Source organism: Giraffa tippelskirchi, chromosome 9, assembly GCF_054371585.1.
Source record: "Giraffa tippelskirchi isolate mGirTip1 chromosome 9, T2T-mGirTip1v1.2.pri, whole genome shotgun sequence".
Lineage (NCBI taxonomy): Eukaryota > Metazoa > Chordata > Mammalia > Artiodactyla > Giraffidae > Giraffa > Giraffa tippelskirchi.
Window position 1 is genome coordinate 156,478,924 of NC_137283.1, and position 17,680 is coordinate 156,496,603.

Below are 17,680 nucleotides of genomic sequence, written 5' to 3' on the forward strand. Positions count from 1 at the left end.
AGCCCCAGATCTACAAATCTATCTGTCATGTAACTGGTAGGGTTACACTTGGGCACCTATTGTACTCTTTGATCTCAAGGAGACCCCCTATGGAATAAGCATGGTCCTGGGACCATTTAAACCTTATTCTTCTATAGAACACATGTGTGTCAGTATCCTTCAAGTGATGACCTGCAACATGAGGTAGGGCATTCCTACCATGTGCTATGTTGTGGTCAACCCACTTAAGTGCAGAGCTCAAATTTTACGGAAACTTATACTTTTAAAAATTAAATTTGAAAATATTGTAAACTGTGTTCTTTATGAAATATTTACATAGTCATTTCTCAGTACAATACAATTCTAAAAGAATGATTACATTTTAATTCAAAAATAGGGATAAAATATCTGTCTTTGAGCAGTGTTATTCCTTTATTGCCATCAGTTTTAAAAAGTTAATCCTTTTAAAGGAGATTAAAATTTACTCTTGACCAGAGAGACAAGGGGCTTCCCTGAGAGCTCATTTGGTAAAGAATCCGCCTGCAATGCAGGAGTCCCCAGTTCAATTCCTGGGTTAGGAAGATCATCTGGAGAAGGAATAGGCTACCCACTCCAGTATTCTTGGGCTTCCCTTGTGGCTCAGCTGGTAAAGGATCCGCTTGCAGTGTGGAAGACGTGGGTTCGATCCCTGGGTTGGAAAGATTCCCCTGGAGAAGGGAAAGACTACCTACTCCAGTATTCTGGCCTGAAGAATTCCATGAACTGTATAATCCATGGGGTCACAGAGAGTCAGACACAGCTAAGCAACCTTCACTTTCTCTTCACATACAGAGAGACAAATGCATCAAATGCTTACATACCATTAGTATATATAGTAAAACTGGATTTTGACTTTTTATTTTTAATAACACTAGTGTGTAATGCAAGTATGTATATTGTCACCTAGATGGTACATAAGACTTCAACTTCCGTATTTATGTAAGGCGGAGGATGTTTTCAATCTTGATAGATCTTACACTTGTGACATGGAGCTATATCAAATTGTGGTATATAAACCTGTATTCATATTTTCATTGTGTTACAATCCTCAATGCATTCATTCATACCTACTCATTTGCTCAACAATTATTTCGGGGGCGGCTTCTCCATGTCAGACATTTTTTCTGAATAAAAAACTTACAACAGTGAATGACATGTGCAAGGTCCCTACTCTTGTGCAGTTTACATTTCAGCAAAGGGATAAACAAGCAAATTTCAGATGGTGACACTAGAGAGGAAGAAGAGCTCTTTTAGGAGAGAATCTTTAAACTGAGGTGTGAGGATGTGAAGGGAACAGGGATAGAAAGATCTGATAGCACAGTGTTCCAGGAGGCAGGAACAGCGAGTGCACAGGCTCTGAGGTAAGAGAGGGCCATTTTGAAGAACAGAAAGGAAGCCAGCTTAGCTGCAACATTGTGTGTAGAGGGAGAGTGTCGGGACTGGGGATCAGAGAGGCAGGCAGGAACCATTCTTGAGCTTCTTGTGGACCACCGTCAGGAACTGAGTGTTTTATGGTCTTGAGAAGTTTCAAATACAGAGTGGAGATGGAGGAAGGACTTGAGTGTGTAGATACTGTAAGCACCTTCAGAACTGCCTGTTATATTGTAATGTTCTAGCCTGGAACTCAGCCAGAAGGTATATGACACATGAGAGCCTTAGTTAATTGTGCTATGGAACAGACCAACCGGTAGCTTCGTGCTCAGAGCAACCAACACTTCTTTAGCTCGTGATCCTTCAGTTTGCCAGTCTGGCCTGGGTAGTTCTCCTGGTTTCTGCTGGTCTCATTCTCCTCTCTTCTGTTAGCTATACTGATCTGCTAAATGGCTCTCTCTGCTTCTTGAAGTTGACTGGCTCATGGCTAGGGTGACGTGGTAACAGAACCATATGTCTCTTATCCTCCGACTAACTAGCATGCGCTGGTTGACTTTCAAGAGGTTGGTTAAAAGTAGGCATTGCCTCTTGAATCTTAGACTTGGCAGTGGTACACTGTGCTTTCTGTTGCTGTATTCTGTTGATCCAGGCAAATCACATATCCAGCCCAGACTAAAGGATTTGAGAAACTGACTCCACCTGCATAGTGATGGCTATTTTTGCACGCTGTTCTGTACTCAAGGTCTGTTTTCTCTGAGCCACATCATGAGTTTGTGACTGCTTTGAGAACTCAAGTGAGGGTATCCTCACCCAGTTAGAGAACATAGCTAGAAAGGAGAGTGTGACCACAGTGTTCACAATCTTTGTTTTAAATTGAACAGCCTGGATATGAAGATACAGCTAACATTCTAGTACAGAAGACACTGTGAACAGAACACTTGCAGTGAAAAGTATAATTATAACATATCTATCATTTGCCTTGAAATTGTAGTACACTGTATTAAGTAGAACAGAAATGATTTTTGGTTGCATAGATGAAATTTATCATTGTTATTAATATTTATTGGTTTCCTATACAGGTATAAGTTTTTAGTTAATTTTAAACGCATTCAGAGAATGGATGTTCTACTCAGAGCACTTAACAGTAGAAGGCATCATTGTGAGTTCTATTACCAGCTAACCAAACACCCAACAGTTTCTGCAAGCTGTGTCCTTGAGCTGTCATGTGGCTTGTACATGCTAATAAGGAGAATGAGGAGAATAATAAGAGAAGAATGCTACCAGGGTTTTACATGTCTTAAGTGTTCATTTTTTAAATAGACTACAAAAAATAAATAATAATGATAATAGTGGTAATAATAATAACAGTATTTAAAAAGACAAAACAAACTCTTTGCTTGCTAAAATTAAACCTTTGCAACACAGTGTGAGCTGTCTGTGTGCTTATGTGAGAGGGAGAAGGAGAGGTGGGGGACAGAGGGCTAGTCCTATAGTCTAAATGGTCATAAATCCTGCAGCATGGTTTTGGAGATCAATTTGTTTATTAATGTCTGCTTCTCCTCCTTTTGGGTAAAACTGTGTGTAATTGTTCTAGTTGGCATATTGGTCTTTTTGAATAAATCAAAGGAGACACAGCACTCTTTACAGTAGTATTTTTACCCTTTAAACATCGATCTAGGCAAAAATTATTTTTTAAAGCACCTGAATTCTTAGTAATTTACCTGTGGACAAATACTGTGATTGCAGATTGCATCAGATTCTTCCCCTCCTCTTCACTTCCACCTGCCTTTGGGTTGAATACGTCGTGGATAATTTTATTTTTCCCGTCCCTACCTGGAATTACAGGCAAAATTTATACTAATGTTTAATTATGGCGAAGCTATGGTATGTATGATTACTGGAGAAAATAATGGATTATTCTGCATCACAGTTATTTAAAGGAGAATTAAAGCTGAGTCATCTCTTCCCCTTGTTATTTCATAATAAATTATAGATAGATCAAATATTTAAATGTAAAAAATATAAAGTGGAATGTATTAAAAGAAAGCATGAAGAAATATTATAAAGTCTGGAATGGGCAGGACATTTCCCAGCATGGCACATATTCTAGAAGGCATGGAGGGAACAGATGAATAGATTTGAATATTTATAATATTAAGTTTCTGTTTTTAATCCTATTTTTAATTTTTAGCATGTTAAAAGCATTTATAAACTTTCTTGAAAGCTGCATTATTCATGATTATATAATGGTCTATCATATGAATATATCATACTTTAACCATTCCCTTTGTTTGTGCTTTTTTCTAATTTGTCATTATTTTAAATAAAGATGTACTATACATACTTAATATATAAACACTTGATCATAAATCAGATCACAAAGATTTCTCTAGCAGATAGATTGCTGGGTAAATGGGTGTGAATATGTTTGAGGCTTTTGATATATAATGGAAAACTGTATTCTGGGAAGGCTAGTCTTATTTACCTACCCATCACAGGTGTTGGGGCTTCCCAGTGGTTCAGTGGTAAAGAATCTGCCTGCAATGCAGAAGACATGGGTTCGATCCCTGGGTTGGGAAGATCCCCTAGAGAAAGGCACGACAACCCACTCCAGTATTCCTGCCTGGAGAATCCCCATGGACAGAGGAGCCTGGTGAGCTACAGTCCATAGAATCACTAAGAGTTGGACACGACTGAAGCAACTGAGCACACAAGCACACACACACAGATGTTGAGGGGTCTGGTTGTACACACAGGCATTGAATAAGACTTTTACTTACATTTCTACGGTTATTACTGACATTGAATAATTTATTGAATGCTTTTTAATGTTATCATTTGCATATTTTATTAACTAATTCCTTTAAATTGAATGAGAAAAACACATGTATTGGTGAAAAAAATTCTTATTATATTGTGAGATGATATACAGTGGAAAAAAAGTCTCTTCCTTAAGGCAGTCACTAAAGTATTTCTTGCATATCTTTTCAAAATAGTCTATCACGCATATAGCTGAATCTCACTTTATTTTTAACACAGATGTTATCTTAGAATGTACACTGTTCTGATTCTTTTCACTTCATGTGACATCATGGAAATTTTTCCTTATCTACACAGATAGATTCACCTCTTTTTAACAGCAGTATAATATTCTAGGCTTAGCTGCATGAGAAGTTATTAAATCCCCTTATTGGTAAACATTTTGTGGATGGTTGTATTCAGCTTTTTCCTGTTACAGATAACTTTGGTAAGCAACTTTGTGTATCTTTATTTTTGTGCTTGGATATCCTGGAATTGTTGGGCTAACACCTAATCACATGCATACACATTTTGATGGATGTTGCTAAATTGAGCTTTATTTTAGTATATGTTATTATCAGCACAAGACCATGATCTGAGTGATTTCTCACATCATTGTCAATACTACTAACATCCAAGTTTTTAATCTTCGGTAATCTGTGGTGAGAAAATAGAATAATGTACGTTTTAATTTGCATTCCTTTAATTATGAGTAAGAATCTTTGTGTGTGACCATAAATCATCATCATTTGTTCTCTTTCTTTTGGTGATAGTGTGATCCTGATTTTAAAATCTTTTCTTTTTTTTTTAAAACAGAACATAGTTTTGGGCAGTTTTATTTTTTTACATATATATGTATCTTTTTCAAATTATTTTCCCATTTAGGTTATTACAGAATACTGCACAGACTTCCTTGTGCTGTATAGTAGGTCCTTGTTGGTTATCTGTCTTAAATATAGCAGTGTATACATGAAAATGCTGCTAGATATTTGTGTTTTCTGCTTTAGAGGTGTAGAAAGGGCTTTGAAAGTGATTAAGAAAGGGTAAGATACAACTACTACTTCCAAATTCATGAATTCACATTTTCCCAATTTTCTTAATAGAATGATTGGAAATTAAAGTGTTTTATTTTAATTTTGGCAGAGGGAGGACTTGTTAGAATAATTGGGAGAGAGAAAAGCCAATTGAAGTCTTTTTGCTTGATTAGAATGAAAGAACTGTGAATGGTGTAGCTGCTTCTGAACTTTGCAGATTGAATTTCCACAGTGATTTTAGGAATTCTCTACAAATGGAATCCTTTTAGGCACTCATGTAATAAAGTGTTGATTGTGGCATCATCTGAAAGAAGCATAGTTTAATGGAAAGGGCCTCATCCTGTACTTAGGAAGTCTCTGCTTTGTCAGCCCACACGTGCGTGCTCAGTCGCTTCAGTCGTGTCCAACTCTTTGTGATCCCATGGACTGTAGCCCGCCAGGCTCCTCTGTCCATGAGATTCTCCAGGCAAGAATACTGGAATGGGTTACCATTTCCTTCTCCAGGGGATCTTCCAGACCCAGGGATGGAACCCTCGTCTTTTACGTCTCCTGCATTGGCAGGCCGATTCTTTACCACTAGTGCCACCTGGGAAGCCCACACAGATCCCTTCATTCCTTATACCTCAGGACCCCCTTGACAAGTTCTCTCTCCCAGTGATGTCACGTATGCTTCTCGTTACGGTATTGAGTCATCTTTGCACCTGTTACAGCATCTGTGTGGAGAGGGAGAACATTGGGTATCACGTCCTAATTTTAATTTAGATAAACCTGTGACCTTTTTTCTTGATGATTTTATAATACTGCCAGTTTTAAGTCTCCCTAAGTGAAAGTCGCTCAGTCGTGTCCGACTCTTTGTGACCCCATGGACTATACAGTCCATGGAATTCTCCAGGTCAGAATACTGGAGTGGGTAACCTTTCACTTCTCCAGGGGAACCTTCCCAACCCGGGAATCGAACCCAGGTCTCCCGCATTGCAGGTGGATTCTGAACCAGCTGAGCCACAAGAGAAGTCTCCCTAAACTGAAGATTAAAAAGAAAAATGACACCATGAGCGATCTCATCTAGTCATTTCTGAATTTGAATTTATTTTTAAAGTGAATGTTTAAATACATTTCATCCAGGTAATAATATCTTAGTGAAACTCACTTTTTATCTCATACAGTACTGAGTACATGCCTAACATGCAGTAAATATCCAGAAAGTCTTTGTTAATGAGGAAGGTAAATGCAGACAGTCAGCACTCTGTCCTCCCACGACATTCTTAAATCTTTACACTGAGAATGTACTGATTTTTTCAGTTGTACATTCTTGTTTTAACTTAAAACTGAGACTACTTTATAGCCAATATAGATTTGCTGATGATGGTTGTATAATAACTTAACTCCCATCATACAAGCACAAATCTACTACTGGCTTTTTATAGGAATTATAGGTGTTAGGCTTGTGCAACAGAAAATACTTATCTTATTTTTGTTTTTACACGATTGGAATTTATTATAAAAGAACCAGAAAGCTTAGCTGATTTCTGTTGAGAGTGAAATTTAATTACTGCCACCTGAAAATCGTGTGAAGGCTGAAATACTCCCTTACTCCCACTAGAGGGGGATTCCTTCCAACTTAGGTAAAAAATACTTTTAGATACAGCATGAAAACCTTTGGTTTATTATTATTATTATTATTAAATTAAATCTATTTAAATTTAATCTTTCTTTTTTATTAAGGTTAATCTCGTGTTTTAAAAATCAGCTGTTTTCTGTAGGTATTACAATTGAGAACTTATAGAAACATAATATAAAGGATACTGAACTAAAGTGCACATGTATTTAAACCATAGTGCTTTGGAACAAACCATAAATTTTTTTTTAATTGCAAGATATATTGGATGGCCTGTATGTCTTCTACTTAAGTGCCTACCAAAAATGCCTAATTTTGAGATGTTTAAAACTAACCATGGCTGATTCATGTTGATGTATGGCAGAAACCAGGACACAATTGTAAAGCAATTATCCTCCAGTTAAAAATAAATAAAATAATAAAAAACAGTGAAGCCAAGCTAGTCTAATATTATTGCTCCACCCCCACTGTCTTCCCCAGACACTTAAGAAAATATTCTTCTTTGTTCTGTTGCTTTCTTTTCTTGCCCTTTTCCACCATATACTGGCACTTTGTAATCATCAAATGCTTTATAGACCAGACTGAATAATTATGTTTAAAAAACTGTAATTATCAATACACATTTTAGACGCAGCTCTTAAAATTCATGTTAATGAGCTCTGTCTTCTAGTGTGTGAGACTGATAGGCAGTTTTGAAGTTTTGCCATCATTTCACAACTTGTTGCTTAGACACTGCCTGCCTTATCCTGAGTGTTGCTTTCAGGAACTCTCGCTCTGCAGCATTCCCGAGATTCAGGACTACCCACTCTGATGTGAGCAAGACAAGAAATGACTAGCAGCTTCAAAGCATGATGGAATTGCTTTACGGAGCATAACTTTCCCATCACTGTCAGTGAAAGATCAAAAAGTGTATGCAACATCTCGTGATTTAAGTAAGAAGGATGATTTCTCCTACCTCCAAAATCATTTTGAGGAACTTATACCACCACTTCAACATGATGGTGAATATATTAATTTGATAGGTGCTCAGCCTGTTATAAAACTGGAACCCAGGGCAGTGACCTGGATTTATACCCTACTCTTGAAGAGACTCACAGATCTCACTCTCTTGACACCTGGTGTAAATCGAATACCAGCTTTCTCAAAACTCTTAGTTCCAGGCCATGGCTGTGCTCTGGTGTCTGTGGCTAGACTCAAAGAAGGTGTTTGATAGTGCCTAAATTATTTTTTCCTTATGATTTCAGGTTGAAGTCTTGACCTCGGAGGATACTGCCTTTGGACTCAAGGTGTGTAGTCTGATATAGCTTATTGTATAGGTTTCATCAGCTCCCCTAAGGGATTGGAAGGCTCAACAGAGAGGACTTCTTTTTTTTAATCAAATGGGGAGGTCCTAAAATCTTCCCGAAATTTAAGATTTCTTTTTTATTGGGATTAAATTAGATTATGGCAGTGTTTCCTTTTTCTTCTTTGTTGTAGAGAATATGAGAAGTAGTACAGGGAGCTTAGGGTTTTATTTAGTAGCAACTGACTTTTAAATTTGAATTAGCCCTGGAATAGAATTTACTGAAATTCCCTCCAGTTTGGGGGCCGTGAAATTCAACCACTGAATGGTATCAGAATGCTGTTTTTGGTTCATAACTCGAGCTTCATCCATTCATTTATTCACTATCCCTACTATTTATTGAGCCCTTATGTTCCAGTCATAACTAAATTAAATCTCAGCTCCTGCCCTTGAGTTGCTCATAGTCACTTCGTAGGTTTTGACCTGTAAACAGATAAATTATCCTGTGGGCGATCGTCCCCATGCTAGAATTACACCAAGGATTGTGGGAGTGGGGTGAGCTGAGCAGGAAGACATTCTGGGAGGTTGGATCTCTGGGCAGAGCTTGAGGGCTTGGATTGTATTTAGGCAAGAGAGGATGGGACAAAGGAGAGCTGTTTTCAGGTCAGAGGAGGACTGTGAAAAAAAATCAGAGGGAACTAAAAGTAGTTAAGTTCCACCCCTGTGGCAAGATCTCAGGTTGAAAATTTGAATTTTATCCTATAGAAAATGTGAAGCTATTGAAAATTTTAAAGTCAAGAAGGGGTTAGATTTGCAACTTAGATGATTTTGGCTGCTTTGCGGAGGATGGATTTGCCAGAGACCAGTGACGGGCAATTGACTGAGTCAAGTGAAAGATGATTTGGGCCTGACCTGCCATGGTGGAAGAGGAGAGAGATCCTGAAGCAGGAAGCCTGCGGGACCTGATGATCACAGATGTGCAGGATGAGGAAGGCAGAGGAGCTGAGGGTGGGATAAGGAGTAGATTGGCTGCACTGAAATACAGAGCATGAAGGGAGAAGTCACAGAGTTTTATAATTACAGTCTTCCAGATCTGTAGCTTTTTATTAGATTTACTTACCTTTTGTACATATTTGCTAGTAATTCTTAAACCAGATAACTAAACTAGTGAGGACTTTTTACTAAGGGAGCCAGACTTTATATAGAAGGACCACATAGTTGCCATCAGTTACTTTGAAAGTCAAAGTTTCAGAGGATAGTTGATGGCAGTTTGAGAGCACAAGGTTTGACAACTCTTACTTGACCTCCACTTTCCGTTCTAGATGCTTGACGTTTTGTTAGTGCAGTTGAGTAGTTGTACAAGTTGTACAAGTTAAGCTGCAAGTACCGGTGGATGACATTGTAATGCTACCAAAATCACAACTGTTTACAGGGTTATAAGCTTAGTGCAAGGTATTATTACATTATGAATAAATACAATCTAAAAGTAAAAGACATTAACACTTTATAAATATTTAGTAAAGTAACAAGTTTTATATCCTTAAAATGCTTTTTATGCCTCTATATCTAAAACTACTAAAAGAAAACTTAAACTATAAATAGAGCTTATTCGGTATGATTTGCAGTATTTAACATATGGCCATCTTCTGAATTTTTCATTGTTTTTGCTTAATACCCAGCATGCATGCAGAATATTCATTGCATGTTTAATAAGCATGTAGGGTCAGTTCCTGTGGACTCATCTCCATAATCCCTCATACTTACTGAGTGTGCAGCAGGCTTGTGGAAGATGATTATACCCAGCAACTCCCATGGCCTACCCTACTGCGTAATGACTTTGCATTTGTTCTGTAGCTAAACTAGCAGATTGCTTTTGTAGCCTTCAATCCATTTGTAGGAACACAATTTGAAAGTTTTTTCCAGTAATTGAATGATTTTTAAAGAATTGGGTTCTTTTCACTGTTGCGTATCTACTCCAAAGTGTTTAAACACAGAACTAAAAATGACAGATGTGAACATTTTTATTGTTTCATTATCTGTTAGTCAGCAATATATTTTTATCTTGTTTCTTAAAAGATCTAGATATTCAGTATTGATCACTTATTTTCAACTGACCTTTTTTCCTATCTTTATAGACACTGGGAAAAATAACTCCAGTATCTGACTTACTAGTAACACGTTAATGGCATCGTCTTGGTGGATGAGTAGACCTCAGGAGTGTCTGCCTGTCCCATGCATGTGCCTGATTCATTTAGTGATCTTTAACATGGCATTCATCTCTTTATCTTTTTATGGCCCCTATCTAATTACTTGCTTCTTGTTTGCTTCTCTTTTTCTCAAGTCAAACTAAAATCTAAAACTTAATATCTGCAAGCATGAATTTGTTGGTCTCACTAGAAAAGACTTAAGCGTATTGGGACCCAAAGAACCTATTTCTGCTTATGAATGTGGGGAGACTGTAAGCCAGGGAAACAGTTTTGCAGTCGTTCAAAACTGTCGTGCCTGTTGTGGCTCTTTTAAGATGAATTTTTTAAAAGTTAATCTAATGGGAAATGTCTGTGCTCTTTCTTCTTCTTCACAATTCTTAATTTCACACAAATCCTGACTCAGTGTTTTGTTAGGCTTATCTCGGTCAATGGTAACTTAGAATTTGAAGTGGTTACTGTTTCACAGTATATTAAACACTTCAGCTGTTCCTAGTGGTTCTGATTTTTTTTCTCTGAATTTGGTAACTGATTTCCTTGAGGTTGTTTCTAGGTCTAGTGAGATGCCTAGTTAATTTAAAATTATGTGTACTTATACAAACAAGAATTTCAGTAAACAGAAGAAATGTTTCGGAATTAAAAAGTGAGCAGAGATATGTGGAAAGGAAATTTCTACAAACTGTAGACTGCTGATTTTGACTTTAACTCTGGTTAAGACCTGAATATATTAAAAAGTTTTAAATTCTATAGAATAATAAATCAGGAATCTAAAGGAGAGTCAAGATTGGTTGGTTCTTTTTACAAGATAAGTATGCCTTCTGTGTCATTAATATACTAGGTAAAGCTGGTAGTGATAATGAGATGCCTAGTCTAGTGCCTAGTGAAGTCGCTCAGTCGTGTCCAACTCTTTGTGACCCCATGGACTGTAGCCTACCAGGCTCCTCAGTCCATGGAATTTTCCAGGCAAGAGTACTGGAGTGGGTTGCCATTTCCTTCTCCAGGGGATCCTCCCAACCCAGGGATTGAACCCGGGTCTCCCTCTTTGCAGGCAGAAACTTTACCATCTGAGCCACCAGGGAGATGATAAATCAGCTAAGCAAATATATATAAAATTGTTAAACATAGAAAAAGGCTAAAAATTTCACTTTGTTGCTTATGGGTTCTACAAAGAAATTTATCATAGAGAAGTGAAAAAGAAGAATGAGTGAAATATCTCTGGGTCATTGAAAAATAAAAATATGACTTTTCCATAAATTTCTTAAGTTATTTATAGAAATCTAAATAAATCTAAACTTAAACATTTCATGACCATAAATCTTTTATCTCATTTGTTGTAGATATTATTAAGTTAAGAATTATAAAGAAGCAAGATTTTAATATTTAATATTACTTGCCTTTTTATTCTCTTGGCTGGCAATAATTTTTAATTGTTTTCTTTTTAAAAAATATTTTCATTTATTTGGCTGCGCCGGATCTTAGTTGCAGCATGCAGGATCTTCTATATTCCTTGCAGCATGCAGGATATTTTAGGTGTTGCATGCAAGCACTTGAAAATATATTTTAGTATTTATTTTAGACACTTAAAATTTATTGTGTTAATACTAAATTCGTTACTCTTATATGTTACTTTTTATCTACATCTTGGTTGATTATGTATCTTAGGAAAACATGACATCAAAGTTGAAACAAGTCTTCTAACCTCTAACTAACAAAGCCTCAGATGTACTGAATCCTTAACCTCCCTCTGAGCCTAACCTCTGGAGAAGGCAATGGCACCCCACTCCAGTACTCTTGCCTGGGAAACCCCATGGACGGAGGAGCCTGGTAGGCTGCAGCCCATGGGATCGCGAAGAGTCGGACACGACTGAGTGACTTCACTTTCACTTATCACTTTCATGCACTGGAGGAGGAAATGGCAACCCACTCCAGTATTCTTGCCTGGAGAATCCCAGGGACGGTGGAGCCTGGTGGGCTGCCGTCTGTGGGGTCGCACAGAGTCGGACACGACTGCCGCGACTTAGCAGTAGCAGCAGAGCCTAACCTCATGCCTCATCTTCCCCTCAAACGCTTTTCCATCTTTGTTGTATTTCACATGTATTCTCCCTTCTAGACTCAGCTTATACCCTTCCTCGCCTGTGACTTCTTCCTTCGGTATCACAGACTTCTGAGTTCTCATCCTGTGAGCCTATACAGCACTTACTGCCTTTGCAGCTTATTTGGAATTTCTCTTCTGCCAACTTGGTTTTCTTTTTTTTTTCTTTTGTATGTCGGAGACAGCATGGTCTGACCTGGCCCAGCTCCATTACGTGGCCTTTTGCCCCAGCAAGATTGTAAGCTTGGAGACTCCATTTTGTTCATCCTTTTTTCTCCATGTGACTTGCATTTGGTTCACAGTGAATAAGTGTTGCTGACTAGGTATCATTATGTTGCTTGCTTAACGATCGTGATGATTAAGAGCAAAAAAACCTGATATTAGCATATTACTGTGCCTTTCCCCCCCATTTTGTAATTTTTTTCACTGATTCTTCCATTATTTGGGTTAATATCCTTGCTTGGCATTTTATATTGAAACTCTATAGAGCTCAGCTGAAGAAAAACACACTCTTTGTTAATGCCTGTTGAATGATTCTGGTTGACACTGATAACTTGTTGGTTGCAATTTATTTCACTATTAATTTAAATATATTTAAGTTAATAAAGATATTAATGAATTCATTGAATTCATTCTATCATTCTAATGCTTTTCATTTTAACAAATACTTGTGGAAAATACATGTTATGTGCTGGGAATGCAGTGGTAAGAATAATAAATCCTTGCTTCCATGGACCTTACATTCTTGACACAACTTTTGGAATGATTTTATTCCAGGCAGAAATTCCAGAAGAGATACAAATTTATATTCTCCTTTTGTATTTAATGTTCTGCTACTCTATGGTATAATTGTTTTAATTGAGTCTGTTGTATTCTACAAAATGGTATAGGATTCTAATTTAACTTCAAAACTTACAAATGACAAAGGCAATAGTCATCTGTAAACAAAATTTCAAAATAAAAGTGAAACGTATTTCATCTTTTTAAAAAGAAGTTACTTTTAATTATGGAATATTGTCTAGGTGGAGGGTCATATTTGGCAGTGACTTCAGTTACCTTTAGACTTATTCCTTTATTTTGACATCTAACCATTATGAAAATCCTCTGTTTTCCTCCTTCATATAAAAGTATAAGTTATGATGCAATTTTTATCTATCTAACTGCTTGTTATAAGGTCTAAGAGGGAAACAGAACACAACCTTTGTAGCCCATCTATGAATAGGCTCCCTTTACTAAAGAACCAAAAAAGTGACCTTGGGGAAAAGTGGGAGGAGGTTCACTTGCTATTTTTCCTTTTCTGATCAGTCCAACTTACAGGACTCTGCCTAATCAGTTCTCACTGCATATTCTGTCATCTAGAACTGTGCTGTCTAATACAGTAGTTACTAGCCATGTGTGGCTATTTAAATTAATTAAAATTAAATTTAAAATTTATTCCTTTAGTTGCACTACATAGATACATTTCAGTAGCTACGTGTCATTAGTAGCTACAATATTGGTGGAAAGCATATACAGAACATTTCCAACTTGAAAGAAAGTTCTGTTGGCCAGAACTGATCTAGAAAAAAAAGTTTCAAGTATTCACACGACGTAAGACATTGTAACGTTAACACATTTTGCAATTAGAAATGTTTTAATTGATTAAAAAAGAAATGTCCTGAGGATTAAAGCAGATTAGTAGAGAACAGAAGGAATTTGCTGTTCTAGTAGAGTAACATAAACCAGAGGGGATGTTCTATTTGGTAAAAAATATATGTAAAAAATGCAGTAAGGTTGGCATTTCCCATTGGATTTTGAGAGCAGAAAGATTTTAAACTGGGTCATGAAATTAGGCATCCTTCTGGTTGTGACTCTTTTAAGTGGGTCATTAATTCATTTGTTTACCTGGGGTCATGTCTGGCAGGCTATGAGTTAGTATTTCAGATTTAGAATATTTCACTTTACATGGTAAGAGATTCTACCTGTTCAAATATCTTTTCTTTATTAATGTAGCCACATGAAAGCATACATAAATCTTCTGTTTAAAAACACATTTTTTTTTTAATTGTGAAACCATTTGACTTTGGTTCTTCTAAACTCTTTCCACCTTCTTACCAGGGTGAGTTTTCTAGTGAATTTACTTGGTTAACTCTGTAAGATGGGTGTGAATAAAGCTTAGGTGAAAAAGTATATTTCAGGTAACAATGTCAGTGAAATGAAACCAGCAAACATTTTCTTTTGAAGTTCATAATCTTATCAACTCATATTACTTTTCATAATATGAAGAATTTATTTTTGCGTTTAAAATTTTTTATGAATGGAAATCCTTAGAGGAATAAAAAACCAAGCTTATTCTTTACTGTTTCAATTATTGAGTTTAAAATGAGAGAAGATGTATTGGTAAAGCAAAAGAATTTCTGTTTCTCCGTAAAAAAAAGACTGGAGGAGGAGAAAAGAAAAACAACTCCATAGCAGTTCTCAAGTCCGGATTTGGGAATCCATGTTGACTCCTTCCCTTCTTTTGTTAGAGAATTTCCCAGCCTCTCCTTCTGCCATCTGCTGGTGGTTTAAACACTTACATGTTTGATTTTAAAATAAATGTCCTTTTTTCTTATTTAGAAAAGATTTGGGGGAAATGTTCTCTTTATACTCATCTGTAATATTTTGGTGTAATTTTACTTGTTTAATTATCTTTTTAAAAGCTATTTTAGCTTCTTTTTCAACTCTATCTTTAGAGGTTTACGTGAATATAAAACTTAGAAAAAAACAGAACATTTTGAAGGCGAAAGCTTATACTACTAAGAGATACAGACAGACTCACTGGTGAAAGATTTCGAGGGCCACAAAGAGGAGTTACTTGACATTTGTTGGTGGGCGGTGTCTTCTCTAAATTCTGAATTTGGATTAATTATGAAACAGCAACTTTGCCCGACTCTTTTGTAATTAAGACTGCTTGATCTAAAGTGAGGACACCTATAGTTTACTTTTAAGTCATAGCGTAAGATTGGAAAATTGATTTCTTGATATCACCGAAGTTCTTTTCAGCCCTAAAATGCTACAGGTCTTCTGTATTCATTAGGTCGAATCTTCAATTCTATCCTTATTTTTTATTCTTCTGATTTCTCCCTGTGTCTGCTAGTTGAAGCTCTTGTCATCGTCTTGGGAAAATGAGACATTTTGTCCAAGAACATATTTTACCAATGAAATACAGCCAGGCCAAATTTTTAAAAGAGAAACAAAGTATAGGGATTTGATTTTCTGCCATCGTTAATCTTCTGTCCTAACTTCCTTTCAAGCCACCTTAACTAATTATAGAGCCTTAAATTCATGGGTCAGTTATTTGTTCTTTGTTTTCTCAAAGAGGAAAAGTAATCCAAAATATTAATCTGTTTCTTTTCAAACTGAATAAGGCTGAGGGAGATAACATGACTGTATTTAGGCCCTTTTTAGTGGCAAAGAGGAAAAAATTCAAGCTTCTGCCTCCCAGGCCAGTGCCCTTTATACAAAATTACAGCAATGCTTATTTTTAGTCTTCCCAGTACTGGAACTATAGATTAGATTGAATCTTACAGAATTGACATTTTTACAGCTCAAAAATGGTCCAGTGTTGGCAGTTTCATGTGGCTCAGTCCAATGTATTAGGGTTCTCCTATACATTTTAGATCTACATTTTAGTAGTGAAAACACTATTTTTGTTTAAAAGTTGATATCCCATTTGGAATGTTTCCATGCGCTCTGTTTGAAATATCACATGATCACAAGGTGTTTGTGGAGTTTAATTGTCATGATAGGACTTGCTAAGCCACATAGCCCTATGGAGAATACACTCTGATATTGTATACAAAATCAGAAATATTTATCATGGCCAAGGGGGTTCTTAGTGTGACAGGAGTTCCATTTCTTCTAGACCAAATGCTCTGTCAGGTGATGGTAGCGGGCAGACTCTTTGGATGGACTTCCTGACTGTATGGCATGGGTCACTAGATCTACTAAGTGTATTTGTACAAAGATGTTTGCCCTAAAGGTGGTGAATATGAGAAACTGAGTGGAAGCAAGCAAAATTCATGTCTGCTTTTGTCAGGCTTGCATTGGTTTTTAAGAAAAGATATTAGGAATTAAGCATGGCCTCAAATGCTGTGGATCTCAAAAGTGATCTTTTTAAGGGAGGGAGGAATTAACGCTTGAAAGAAAGCTTATTTACTTGCATATTCTGGCATTGATTGACTGTTTTTCTGCTGGGACATTACTTTGGCACTATTTCTTGAGGACTTAATTTTCTAGTAATAATAAAAATGTGCATATATTCTCCTTATCCCCACCCTCAAACACCTGTTCATTGGGATGTGTACAAATGATTAGAGACATGTTTCTGGGCTTGCCTAGAAAATTCCTTAGCATAGAGTTACTGTGACCATATTAATAACATCAAGCTGCTTAAGATTTTGTTCGGAAGAAGCAAAGAAATTATTCCAGGGGAGATAGAGGGTGATTTTGATTGCATGTGTTTTACGTTCTCTCCTATGCCAAATTTTAAAGCCAGTTTTGTTTCTTCAGATGGTGAAAGCCCTCCTCTTCCCTTAAATCTGGCTTTTACCCAAATCATGTCAATTTTTGCAAGTCAGTTGAGAATGTCAAAGTGACTGGTGTTGAAAGAGCCAATATGTTGGAAGATGCTTAAAGCCAAGTAGAACATTTATATGAATTAAGGAATATGTTAGATGATTTTTAAAAATCAGATTTGAAAAAAAAAAAACCTGTTGAATTAATACTTGCATACCAGATGTATCACTGATAAATACTTGTAACAGATATTCCCCAATAAGCAATAAAATTACCATTTTACAACTGAAGTAATCTATCCTGTGGGTACATTTACAAAGATACGCCAATGAAAATACATGCAGAGTTCTTGAAGTAATAATGCAAATAAAACATTTCATATTATAATTTTAAAATAACAGGATTAGGAAACAAGAAAAAGTCTGGGAGGCTGTTGTGTCTAAATTCTGCTTTTATTCTGGTTTTTCTGCAGTTGGCTTTTTGATATTGTATTATTGCCTGAGTGTCTTTGTGTGCGTTGAAGGGCCGAATTGTCTGGCAGAATTGTGGTTGAAAATCTCACAAATTCTAAATAATAAAAGTCAAAAATACATCTTATTTGCCTCATTGCAATAATGGTCTATTTTAATACTTTCCTGAATTCTGCTAGTGTCATGGCTACCACTGAATCAATAAGCAGAGGGTTTTGCCATGTATAATTTATTCATTTGCACACAGCCAAAGTGT

At 36.5% G+C, this 17,680-nt stretch overlaps 1 protein-coding gene across 16 annotated transcripts in view; it reads left to right on the forward strand.

Annotated features, from left to right (window-relative positions):
* The window catches only part of ARID1B (AT-rich interaction domain 1B), a 418,737-nt gene that overhangs the window by 242,780 nt on the left and 158,277 nt on the right, over positions 1–17,680 (forward strand). For 9 of the 16 annotated variants that reach the window (XM_081529728.1, XM_081529730.1, XM_081529733.1 and 6 more), the window contains exon 5: positions 8,082–8,123. The exons of the other annotated variants lie outside the window; for them this stretch is intronic. In XM_081529728.1, the coding sequence (XP_081385854.1) occupies positions 8,082–8,123 (42 nt within the window). The remainder of the gene's footprint in view (positions 1–8,081; positions 8,124–17,680) is intronic. 16 annotated transcript variants of the gene reach the window in all.